The 12,606-nt window shown below is 62.6% G+C and overlaps 1 protein-coding gene across 1 annotated transcript in view; it reads left to right on the plus strand.

Moving 5' to 3' along the window:
* The window catches only part of FGD3 (FYVE, RhoGEF and PH domain containing 3), a 34,791-nt gene extending 30,545 nt beyond the window's left edge, over nucleotides 1–4,246 (plus strand). Inside the window, exons 15-18 of the mRNA XM_045772562.2 lie at nucleotides 775–897; nucleotides 2,386–2,529; nucleotides 2,985–3,131; nucleotides 3,409–4,246. Coding sequence (XP_045628518.2) covers nucleotides 775–897; nucleotides 2,386–2,529; nucleotides 2,985–3,131; nucleotides 3,409–3,618 — 624 coding nt within the window. The 3' untranslated portion in view covers nucleotides 3,619–4,246. The remainder of the gene's footprint in view (nucleotides 1–774; nucleotides 898–2,385; nucleotides 2,530–2,984; nucleotides 3,132–3,408) is intronic.
* Nucleotides 4,247–12,606: the final 8,360 nt, after the last annotated feature.

Consider the following 12,606-nt stretch of genomic DNA (forward strand, 5'->3'; position numbering starts at 1 on the left):
GTTGGGTCCTTCTCCCTCAGCGGCGCCAGGGGCAGCTTCAAACCTCGTCCCTCCTTGTGGCCTCGACTCCTCCTGGCATGCAGGGGGCTGCTCCCTTCGTCTGGGACCTCATCAGAGTTTTGTTTGACAAAGAGGGAAAGAAGTGCTTGTTTGTAAAGATTAAGGAGGAAAGTGGAGCCCTGCCCTCGCCCTCCCAGCCCACCCCTCTCTCTGCAGGGGTCTGAGGTTCCCGCAGATCTGGCCCCGCTCCCTGAAACGCATTGATGGTGTTGTCGTGACTTGTCCTAAAGCTTGTTGAAGCTCTGTGAACACAAACCACATTGTGTTTCCTGACTTCCTGTTGTTCCCCTTGTCAACTCCTGGGTGGGAGGACCAGACAGCCTGGCGGAGGTGGAGGGGAGCACAGCCCCAACCCACCCCTCCAGTGCTCACGGGGGCCCAGGGCAGCCCCTGAGCCTCAGGGCCACGGAGCGGGCCACACCGGGCATGGACGCCCCCGCCCCTCCCGGGCCGCTGGGGCAGACCGTTTGCCCAGCGTGGGCTCTGGTCACTGTCTCTGCAGACCCACCAGGTTGTCACTGGCCTCCATGTCAGCCGGGTCGGTCCAGGCAGAGTTCCAGACCCACTTAGACCCTCCACATGCGTGATGGTGACCGCAGGGCAGCCTGGGGAGCAGGGCTGGGCCAGGGCTGAGGCGACGACGCCCCAGCTTCATTCTGTGCAAGCCCTGCCCGCGTGCTCACCGAGCTGCCCCTGCACACTTGCCTCCCGTAGCTCGAGCCCAGGAGAGGGTCCGCTAAGACCAGGCGCGACAAGGAGAAGCAGGGCTGCACAAGCTGTGGTGAGACCTTCAACTCCATCACCAAGAGGAAGCACCGGTGCAAGCTGTGTGGGGCGGTGAGTGTGCGTGGGCACAGCTCCGCACGGCGTCCCCTCTAGCACGAGCTAGGGCTGGCGCCCCAGAGCAGACAGGCGACATCCCGTCGGACGTCAACGCTAATCTCCTTTCTCTGGTCAGCTCCGGTGTCTGACCAACACTGTTGTGGGTGACAAAGTGCCAGGTTTGGAAGCACAGAGCTCAGCGCTGGGTGCCTGGGAGGAAGGGGGTGAGAGTGACCTCCTGCCCTGTGAGCAGGCGGTGGGGACGGGGAGGTGCGGGTGCAGTCGTGGGGGGGCTCCCTCCTGCCGCTTGGATCCAGGTGCTCCAAGGGTGCTGAAGGTTGGGTGGGCCTGTGAGATGTGGGGCCACCTGCAGGAGGCACACCAAGTGGCCACCATCTCCATTTCTCCTCACAGGGCCCCCAAAACCCTTTCTCTTGAGGATGGGCTTCTGAAGTTGATAGTATTGAAAGGGAAGGTTATTCCTGGTAAAACGACTGTTGTTGATTCAAGTATCTCGGTTAAGTTATTAAAATGAAATGTATGTTAGCAGGTGGGTCTTAGCACAGAGCTCCTTAGAACTGGTGTTCCAGGGGCCCCAGCGAGTGTGCTGGGCGTGGTGTGCATTGTCACGCCCTTGCATGAAACCTTGGACCACTGGGGGAAGGAGGGGTAGATGGATGAGTCCTCAAATGAATGGACAGGTGGGTGATGGATGGGTGTGTGAGTAGTGGATGGATGGACGGACGGACGGACGGACGGGTGGATGGACGGACGGACGGACGGGTGGATGGATGGACGGACATACAGACAGAGGGTGGATAGGTAAGTGGATAGATGGATGGGTGGATGCATGGTGAGTGGCTGGATGCGATGATGGATGGATGGTGGTGAATAGACGATGGACAGATGGTGGATGGATGGGTGGGTCATCATCCATCCACCTGCTCACTAATCCAACCATCCATAGAAATAGAAATCCAGTAGAAGTCATGGAAATTGCTAAATCGTAGGGTAACTCTATTTTCAGGGTTTTTGGGAATGGATACCTGTTTTCCACAGCAGCTCTCCCATCTTGCATTCACACAAACAATGCACAAGGGGTCGGTTCCTCCACGTCCCCGCCGACATCCTCACCAGTGCTCGTTGTCTGTGTTTTGGGTACTAGCCATGCTGACAGGTGTGAGGCGATATCTGATACCTCTTTGTGGCTTTGGTTCGCATTTCCCTGATGATTAGTGATGTTGAGCATCTTCCCATGTGCTTGCTGCCTCCTCCCAGTCTTCCTTCCATGCACACAGGCTCCAGGACCCTCCAGGGGAGGAGGCAAGTCCCGGATGGCCAGCGGGGCCAGCGTTGGGGTCCCTGCCCTCTGACCAGGCTCCTGAGGAGAAGCCCTTCCCCTCCACATGCTGTGTCCCTCCTGGCCCTGCGGCCCCTCCAGCCCCTTCCCGGGCAGTCTTCTGTCCCTGGGAGGCAGGGTCACTGGTGCCGTCTGCCTTGCAGGTCATCTGTGGGAAGTGCTCCGAGTTCAAGGCTGAGAATGGCAGGCAGAGCCGCGTCTGCCGAGAGTGTTTCTTGACGCAGCAGGCGGTGCCCGAGAGCCCCAGCTCCGAGGCGGCCCCCGAGGAGCCCAAGCACAGCACCGAGGTAGGCAGGCCGGACGCTGGGAACCTCCCGACGGGAGCTGGTGTCCCTGGCAGCCTCTGCAGCCCGTGCTCAGAGCTGTAGGCGTCCCTCGTGCGAGGACAGGTGTGTGTGTGTGTGTGTGTGTGTGTGTGTGTGTGCACGTGGTACACGTGTTCGTGGTGCAGGCTTGTGTTCAACGGAGATACACACACTCCTTCCCTGTGAGCCACACCCTGGTTCCGGCTCTTCCATTTTTCCCTGTTTTTTCTTTATTTCTAGCCTGGCGCCACTCATAGTCTCAGTCCCCTAGAGGGGTCCAGCCCGATACCCCCGGCCCTTGTGGTGACCCTGGGGTGGGTCAGGTTGGCCCAAGCCCTTATCCAGCATGTTCCCAGGAGGCAAGGCCTGCCCTCCCCCCCGAGATGAGGGTGACACGTGCAGCGAGGCTGTCCCTGACCCACCCTTTGTGTCTCCAGAAGCCGGCGGCTGTGGACCCCCAGCCCAGCCTGGTCTGCAGCTACCTGCAGGTGTCGGACAGCGGTGCGGCCTGGAGCGAGGTGTGGGCCGCCATCCCGGCATCAGACCCCCTGGAGCTGGTGCTGCACCGGCAGGGAGAAAGCCAGGTGCGTACCCCACCTGCCCCCCCCCAGTTGTGCTAGGGGTGTGCTCTGATTCTCACAGCCCAGAGTCCGAGGCCCACAGTGCCCAGAGGGGCCTGGGCCACACTGCCTGGTGGGCCACACTGCCTGGGACGAACCCTGCTCTGGTTCCTATGATCCCGGGCCTCAGTTTCCCTGGCTGCTCAGAGTCACCCCTCTGCTGCCTTCCCATGGGAAAGACTGTTCCGTGGTGCCAGGACTGCAGAGGCCGGGGTGCTGACCCAGCTCTCGTTTGCTGCAGGACGGCTGGCCGCCACGCACCATCCCCCTCTCTGGTTGCACGGTGAGTGTGTTGGACCCCACGGAGAGGCCAGACACCAGGCACGTGTGGCGGCTACAGCAGGCCCAGCAGTCCTTGTACCTGAGTACCCCGTCAGCGGACCTGCGGCAGCAGTGGCTGGAGGCCCTGAGCATGGCTGCCCGTGGGGACTCAGGCCTGGCAGCCCCATGAGCTAAGCCTCAGCCAGGTGTCCTGGCCCTGCAGCCACCCCAGCAGGGCCTGTGCCCACCTGGGAGGTGGTGTCAGAGGCTGTTACTGGCTTGCAGGGCTCCCAGACTGCTGGGGGCGGACACGCCACGGGGCACTTCACCCTGGAGGGACCTTCCTGAGGTGGAGGAAACAGGCCCACACACCCAGCATGTGTCCATGAAGAGGCCCGGCAGCGTGGCCTGGAGCGGGGGTGCAGGTGGACTGTCTGTTGCAGGACACTCAGCTCCGGAAGGCAGAAGGAGCTCCTGGGGTTGCCCGGGGACCCCCGATGGAGGTCTGCAGGCATGCTTTCCCTTCCCGTCGCCCCGCCCCACACCGTCTGTACCGCGTGAGCTGAACTGTGACTGGCCCCGGACTCCACCTCCCTTTACCGGTTCCTGACCCCGCAGCCCGCCTCCCCGTTTGGTGGGGCCAGTGGTCGCCGGGGGTATCCCCGTGGGACCTCCCTGAGAAACTCCACAGAGGCTAACAGAAGCCTGCCTCTGCATCACGTGGGGACCGAGATTTGTGCCTGTCTCCCCTGGCCAGCAGCAGGCAGTGCTGGTCTGTGAAAATAAATGCTGGCAGCCAGCAATTGGGCACAGCCTCAGGGCAGGGCCTCCAAAGTGGGCCGGCCCCTGGTCAGGCGGTGGAGAGGGTGAGGGCACAGCTAGGCCTATGCGGAACAGGTCCTACCCCTACAGGTGGGGGAGGCAGTGATGCGCCCAGGCCCAGCCGGCTCCTCTCCCTGGTGCGGTCCCTTCTCCGATCTCTGCTCTCTGCGTTCACTGAGGCCTACTACATCTTCAAGTCTAGTGGGTTCTTCTCAGGGGCACCCTGTCTGGGACGTTCCCACTGACAGTTGAGGAAACTGAGTCACAGGAGGTCACGCAGGTCCCAGAACTCCAGACCAAGGGGGCAGCTGGGACTGACCCACTGGGTATGCTGGCGCTCCGCTGGGGTCAGGGGTGAAACTAGGCCCCCCACAGCAGGTGCCCACCTGGGGTCTTCCCGGCCAGCCCCCCAGTGAGTTCTCTGGGCTCTGTCCTGCCCAGCAGCCAGGGGTTCCCCCACACAGGTTTCCATGGTGACCTCAGGCAGGGCCCTGCCCTCACGGGGCAGCCCTGAGGTGGGCGTACTGCCCCTGCCCCCGCCCCCCAGAGTCCTCTGCAGTCCACGGGAGAGCCCCGGGGCCAGCTGTGGGCCCCATAGGCTGTGGCTGTAGCAGGACTGGGAGGCATGCCTCCACTGCCGGTTTTGGACTGGGCCTTGAGGCTGTGCGGGAAGGAATCACCTCTGTGTGGAGCCACGTTTCCTGCAGTGTGGGGAGTGGTGCCTGGGTATGGAGGAGCGGTCAGAGGAGGGGAGGTCCCTGGGAGACCACCCTCCTGGGCAGGTGCTGCAGGAAGAGCGCCCAGGCCTAGGGCAGGGCCACGAGGGGCCCGCAGAGTGGGCTGGGGGCCACAGGGCCTGGCCCCGGGTTTCCCCAGTGTCTCCTTTGGGGTTGCTCTGAGAGGTGGGGGCTGCGGGGTGGTCTTGGGAGTGTGAACGGGCCTGGCTGACTGCCATGGGGTTGGTCTGGGTGCAGATGGAGACAGGACCGTGGGTCCCCAGCAGGTCTCCAGGAAGAGCCCTGTGATGGGCAAGTCAGAGGCTGCAGTTTTGAACTGTTCAAGACATGACTCCCACAGAGTGTGAGGCCCCAGTGGGCACGTCTGTCCCCAGGGCCTGGGCTCCTTCCCAGCCCGACGTTCTGCCCTGGAGCCCAGGGCCGGGGCTCACTCTCCTGCCCACCCACACAGGGCAGAGGCTCTGAGCCTCTCCACCTGCTTCCTCATCCCGCTGCTGCTGCTTCTCCTCCTCCTCCTCCCCTCCCGGCAGCCCCCACCCTGCGGGCACGAGGGGCCATTCCCTGTAGGCGGGGACGGGGCCGGTCCTGAAGCTTGCCGGATGGGAGGATGGGATGCGGTCTGCGATGTCCGTCTGCGCAGCCTGATGCCAGGCTCAGGGACCGTGGTGGGAGCAAGGGGTCTGCCTGAGCGGGTTTCCACGGAAGGAAGAGTAGAGGACAAAGGGACGGGAATGGGGGAGGTGAGTGCACAGGGGCCCCTCCACAGAGGTCCTGCATGGTGCTCATCGCCCAGGCTACCGTCAGGGGTTCCGAGGGCTGCGGACCACCCCTCCGTCAGAATGCGTGACTTCGCTAGGCCCAGAGGAGGCGCTGGCGGCATCCCCTGCAGTCCTGGAAAGCGGAAGAAGCCAGCCACTTACTGAGAAGAATTACCGCTCAGAGGTGTTTTAGCCATGAGGAAACAGGCCCAGAGAGGGAAATACATTCGCCCCACGTCACACAGTGAGTGAGGGGCTCGGCCGGCCATCATTCCTTCACTCTTCATGACCTGTTTGTGCGGCGGGCACAGTGCACATGCCTCTTGTGGATTTCTTGCACTAGGGGGTCAGACAGCGCCCTGCCCACATCCAGCCTCATTTTGCCCCCACGCCCCACACCCAGGCCCCCCGGGCCCAGCACTGGACCCACCCCCTTCCCACTTCCCGTGGGTCTTTTTGAGACCCTGCTGGACGCACCTGTGCGTCATCCTCTCTACTGTGTGTGTGGATATGTGCCCTGTTGTCGAACCTCGGTCCCCCCATCTAGCACAGAGGCTCCCAGGGCAGGACGCGGCACCCACAATGGGGCCTGGCTCATAGCGGGTGCTTGGTATCTGCCAACAGCTGTGGCGAAGGCCTGGGGATGCTGTTCTTTGCCTGCGGCCCCTGAGCACTTGGGGTCCAGAATCTTCATTTTACAGATGGGGAAACCGAGGCTCAGAGAGCAGCAGTGGCTGCCCGAGGTTGTGAGGGCCCAGCACTCTCCGGGTCTCAGGGACAGAGCCGTGTCCTCCTGGGACGTCTGGTCTTATTGCAGAGACCCAGAGGGGCCCCCATGCCCCAGAGCCCTGGCAGAGGGGCATTTGGGTCCCACTTGCAGCTGTGCCTGTCCTCCACTCCCCTGCCCAGGGGACGGCAGCGTGCACACAGGCATGGCAGGGTCAGGCGCCAGAGCCCAGGCCGTGGGGAGCTCCAGCCTTGGCCCCCACAGCTTCTCGAGGGGCCTGCCCACCTCCTGGGGTCTGACGGTCCTGGCACTGGGCGTCCAGGGAGGAAGGTGGGCTTGTCTTCCCCAGAGCTGCGTGCAGCGTGTCTGCAGATGAGCTGCCTCTGATGGATCCTTCCTGGAGACCCAGCTGGCAACTGAGGGTGGCGGTGTCACGGACCCCCAAGGTCCATCCCTTTCAGACACCCCCCCCCCACAGGGCTTCCAGTGGGCAGAGTCGGATGGGGGTCACCTTGGATGTCTGACACGGGGAGAAAAGTGTCACGGAAGCCTCCCAGAACAGCACCTGTGACCCTCACGCCCTCCCCCAGCGGGACCCTACCCCTCCGCACCCAGGCTCCCAGCCAGCCTCCTGGTGCAGAAACGGAGTCTGTATGCACCAGGGGCAGGTGCGTGTGGGCAGCGCCTGGCACTCCAGAGGCATTCAGTCCAGGCCTGCCCACCTGTCACCTCAGCATCTCCATCTTCCCCCAGATGATGCAGCCATGATCCCTAAGTGCTCCCTGTGGTCCTGAGGGGTTCCGGGTGGTCCCTGGGAGAGTCTGAGGCGTCCCAGGGCCTCCAGGTGTTCCGGAAGCAGCCACCTGTGATGAGGGGCCAGGCTGCTCCCTGGTCAAACAGCCGCACACCCACTGCTGTTCCCAATTTATGAGGGGGAAGCTGAGGGCCCAAGGAGGTGGGCAGGGCCGGGACACATTGTGGGGCGTAGCCAGGTGCCCACCCCACATTCTGCACATTCCATCCTGGAAAACCAGCCCCCTCCGCCCTGCTGACCAAGGCCTGCCTGGCCCGGCCCCGCTGGCTGGCTGGCCTTCTGGGGTTGGTGCCCGCCTGCGGGCACGGAACATGGACGGAGACCCCTGGCCCACGGCACCGCTGCAGCCTGCAGGATCCCCTCCCTCCGGCTCCATGTGCTCAGGCCTTCCGAGCCGTGCTGGCACCACTGGTAGGAGCATCACAGACCAGCTCCCTCCTCCCTGGTCAGGGTGGGTCCCGATGGCCCCCAACCTTGGGTGGTGTGGGGGCCAGAGGGCCCAAACCAGGACTGGGGAACAGACCCTTCTCTGACTTCCCCTGAAGCAGCTGTGAGAATAAAGCTTGTGGAGTAGGGTTTCCTGCTCACCGCTGCCCGTCCCACCCCGCAGCCACCGTCTGTAGGGACCCGCCTGCGGCCTCCACAATGCCCTGCCCTGGCGCTCTCTCCCCGCCCGAATGCGGTGGCAGTATCCCTGAGAGGAACGACACTGTCCCCTCTCCTGCCAAGGCCGGCTGTGCCTGCTGTGCTGCGAGTTTCCAGCCCTGACGGGCTCCGCCTCCCTGTGCCTTGTCAAAATCCGGAGAAGCAAACGACACCCTAAAACACAACGTCTGCCCCCAAAGGGGCACCAGGAAACTGCTGCGTCCCGCAGCCCATTCACTTCAAGAAAGCAGCCCATTCACTTCAAGAAAAATGCTGGGGTTACTCCCAAGGACCCCCAATCCCCAGAGCAGGAAGTGCATGTGGTCCTCAGCCCAGAGCCCACAACATTCTCTCCTATGTCCTCCCAAAACCTTGCAGGAAGGGGCCATCATCCTCACCCACCCATAGCGGGTCCACGACAGCTCAGCATGGGAGGGCTTGTCTCCGGTGGGTCCCCGGGAGCTCGGAGCGGGGGGCCATGTCAAGTAAGGTTCTCTCAGTAGCAGATCTTGCTACACTGGTTGAATGCAAGGAATTTATTTGGGAGGCCACCTAGGAAAACTAGTGGGTGGAGAATAAGATGGAGAAGGGAAATAAGCCAACACAGGTGTCTTAGGTTGGATGATCCCCCCCCCCCGAGATCCATGTCCACCTGAAACCACAAAATGTGACGTCACTGCAATAAGGTCTTTGCAGATGTAGCTAGTTAAAATAAGGATGGAGCGGACCTTAACCCCATAACTGGGTCCATATCAGAAGAGGAAAGGACATTTGGGGACGGCCACGTGACAGCCCGGCAGCAGCAGGACGCAGCTGGATGTGGTGGAGATCTGGAGATGGCAGAGCGAGCAGGGGCGGAAGGCGCCCTCCCCCGTGCCTGCAGAGGGAGTGTGGCCCTGCCCACACCTTGACCCCAGTGTCCCGGCCTCGAGAACTGAGAGATGATACATTTCTACTGTTTTAAGTGTTGTTGGCAACTTCGTGGCGGTCTATACAACAGGTCCAGCAAACCAGCGATGACTTTGTGCCAGGAAAGGCTTGACAGCAGGACCGGCTGTGGAGTCGGGTACTGGACAAGTGTGGGGCGCGTGACGGAAGGTGCCTCGACGTCCCCCAAGAGCTTCTCGGTAGAAATAGGGACGACGAAGGCTCCTCCGTGAACAGCGCAGGGGAAGTGAAGGTGGCAGAGACCTGCTGAACCGCGCTCCCAGGTGGAGCGCAAAGGAGACATGGTAAGGGACGAACTTGGATGTTTAGCTGAGGACATTTCCAAGCGAAGCTGCTTGTGGTGAAACCTGGGGTGCGGGGGACAAGTAGGGCAGGGGCTGTTGGGCAAAAGGGAAACTGCCCAGATTGTTAAATTAGGAAATACATCCCAGAGCTGCGGTCTGAAGAGACCCGGAAGGTGCTGTGGGAACACCGGTTGCTGGAGAGATTGGGGGTGCCACCCTCTCAGCCCAGCGCGGGGACAGAAGTGGGGCCCCCAGGCGAGGCTCTCGTCTGGTGGCGTGAACCCCAGCAGGGTGCCCAGGGCCCCAGAGAGCAGGGCTGTGGCCACGTGCCCAGAGGACAGAGCATCGGGCCACGAAGGACTCTTCTCAGGCCCTGAGGTCTCTGCTGCCTGCTCCACGGGCCTCGGACTTGCTCCCCAGCGACTCCCTCCGCACATTTTCCCTCTCCCTTTAGGAGTGGCTTAGGACTAATGGGGAGGATCGATGCTGAACACAAGGCCAAAGTGACTGGTGGGTTGAATAGCGTCCCCCCAGAGGCCATGTCCACCTGAAACGTCAGACTGTGACATAGCTTGGAAATAAGATCTTTGTGGCTGTAGCTACGAGGAGGTCCCTGCAGGAAGAGGGAGAGGGTGCACAGAGCTGAAAGGCAGAGGCAGACATGGCAGCAGCGCAGGCCCCGGACGGGGAACAGCGAGCGCGCTCCTGCATCCTAAGCCCCCTGGTCTGTGCACTTAGCTGCGGTGGCCTCAGGACATGGACGCAGGGCGTGTGTGGAGCCACTCTGGTCTGGAGGTAACTGGAGCGTGGCCTCTGCGTCCCTCCTGGCCGAGCCCCAGGGACACAGCGGGGCTGACGGCCGCCGTGGTCAGGAGCAGCCTGTGCCACGGGGAGTGCCGGTGTCTCATGCAGGGGCGCCAAGGGGCGGGACCGGGCTGGCACCAGGCGACTGCGGAGGGGCGAGTGAGGCAGGACGGCTTCAATAGCACGGGGCCCGTTGGTGCTTGAGTATCGGTTACTTTTCCCAGAAAGTGGGAGAGGGAGGGGGGAGCCCTGCTGGGCGAGGAGAACGCCTGCTGTTCTGACCTTTGCCCAGGGACCTCGCATAGACACGGTTGGGGAGCGTCGTGTCCTTGTCTCAGAGTGACCCTGTGTGATGCTGGTAGTGCGTGGCTGTTCCTGTGGCACTGGAGAGCCCCCGTCGCACAGCTCCCTCGCGGCAGGGGGACCGTCACCTCAGGGCCATCCTGCCCCAGGGGCCAGCAAGCCAGGGCACACTGCACCAGGGGGGCCACCAGGAGGGGTCGGGCAGGGGGCAGAGGGAGAGGGGAGCATGGCAAGAGCTGTTCCTGTGGTTTCCGTGGGAAGTAGCCGGCAACCATGGTGAGTAGGCCGAGGGCTGGCGGTTTGAGTAATTCGGTGGGCCCTGGGTCTTGCGGCTAGTCATCCGGTGCCCAGCCTGGGGTGGTGAGGGCAGGTGGATGCCAACCCCGCCCCTAGTGCGAGGACATGGGTGTGGTTCTGCACGGGCTGGTGTGCAGGGGACCAGCCCCAGGGCGTCCTTCACCATCTCCAGGCAGTGGTGAGACCTGGGGGGTGGAGGGGGTCCCTCCAAGTTCACTGTCACAGCTTCAGAGCACAGAAAATGAAAGACCATCATCAGGAGGGGCCTCAGGGGAAGCCTCGGGCGTTGCGGGGCTTGGCTGAGGAGGCAGGTGGGCCCGGGTGGCATCTGCCCAAAGCACCCCAGCAGCACCAGGGTCTGAGCTCAAGGTTGCCGATGCCAGATGCCAGGGTTGTTGATGATCTGGGCCAGAGCTCTGGTTCAGGGCCACAGAGATGAACCAGTGTGGTCCCTGTACTCCAGGTAGAATCTGCTTGTGGTCTCCCCAGCCCAGGTCAGTAGGGAGGCCTTCCTGGAGGTGGTGGCACCCGTGCTGAGTAAGAAAGCACCAGCAGAGCCACAGTGCTGGGTAGGATGGGAGGAAAGTCAATTTTACGGAGGGCTGTGGACCCGGGAGATCACAGAGCCTGGCAGTAAGAGCAGCCCCAGGTGGCACTCCACAATAGGACGGGAAGACAGGGGAGACAGGGAGGGCTGAGCAGGGGCTGGTCAGCCTCATCATCCCTTTGAGTCTGGCTTGCAGAGGTGGTGGCTGCCCTCTGCAGGACCTGGAAGCGTCCAGCCCTCTGAAGTCTGCAGCAGCGTGCGCCCCACGAAGGAGCACCGTGCTCAGTTGAGCAGGTTGTCCACTGTACAGGGGCCCCAGTGAGCATGTAGCTACACTGAGATCCAGCCCGTGCTCACCATCAGGGCCTGGCCCTCCCTGAGCCTCACAGAGGAGCCGGGAACAAGGTGGTCTCCAGGGGTCTCGGGAGCGTGGGGGTGCAGGGGACGAGGGAGAAAAGAGTGCAGCAAACCCGGGATGGCCACGCGAGCTTGGACCCACCCAGGCTGAGAAGGAAAGTCCATGTGCCACATCGGCGGGGCTGCGGGCGTGCCCCCAGTGGCCTGGTCAAGCAGAGACCCGGTCTCTGCTCTCGGGCTTTACACACACGCACCTAGACAGCGTCACGACAGCCTGTGGCTAGACTGACAGAGTGCACATTCCCGTGAATAGTCTAGAAGTATGGGGAAGCTCCCGGGACACGACGTGACCTGCGTCCCCTCCAGCACTGACCCCATGCTCGGTGCCCCTGGGTCTCCTGTGTGTGCACCTGCTTGTGCATGTGGGTTCCAGCAGACCTCCGCGGGCTCACACCCACCTGTGGGTTCTGAATCTGATACTACTGGCTGCTTTGGGGCAGGCTGCTGGCGTGCAGGTGCCTGGCAGATACACAAGGAGAGTTTGGGACAAGCTGGCCCAGTGCCCAGGCCCCCACGTGGCTCTCAAATTTGCTGAGGGTCGTAGCACTGAAAGGTGAGGTCTGTCTCCGCTCCTTGAACCCGAGCTCCACAGCTGCTTGATGAACAGAGTAAAACAGAGGTGAGCTTCCACGCCCAGGTTCGGAGAAAGGGGCAACGTGCACTTCTGTCTTCTGGGACAGGCGCTCCTGGAAGCCAGCTCAGGCTGCCGTGCGCAGAGGCGTGGGAGCCCGGGGGCGAGCCCTCTGCAGATGGGTCTGGACAGCAGCCTCGGGAGCAGAAATGACTGTGGCTGTTGTAAGCTGTATCCACTGTGCCTCAGGGTCCAGCAGCCCCGGTGCACGTGCGCCCAGGCTTGGCTGCAGCAACTGGCCCAGGGACAAATGAGCACATGGCCCAGTGCGTCTCTGGGTGGCGGCAGCGGGATGCTGGCAGGGCAGGACCCTGACCTGGGACCTGGAACCACAAGGGCATTTCTTAGAAGTCCTCACCATCGCCCCTGGGCTGACGCTGGATTTCTGTCTCTTGTAGCCGACTAGGGCAGCCCCTTAGCAAACTGTAAGGCTCACAGGCCTGA

The sequence above is a fragment of the Ursus americanus genome, chromosome 34, assembly GCF_024610735.1.
Source record: "Ursus americanus isolate L20-20 chromosome 34, mUrsAme1.1.p, whole genome shotgun sequence".
Lineage (NCBI taxonomy): Eukaryota > Metazoa > Chordata > Mammalia > Carnivora > Ursidae > Ursus > Ursus americanus.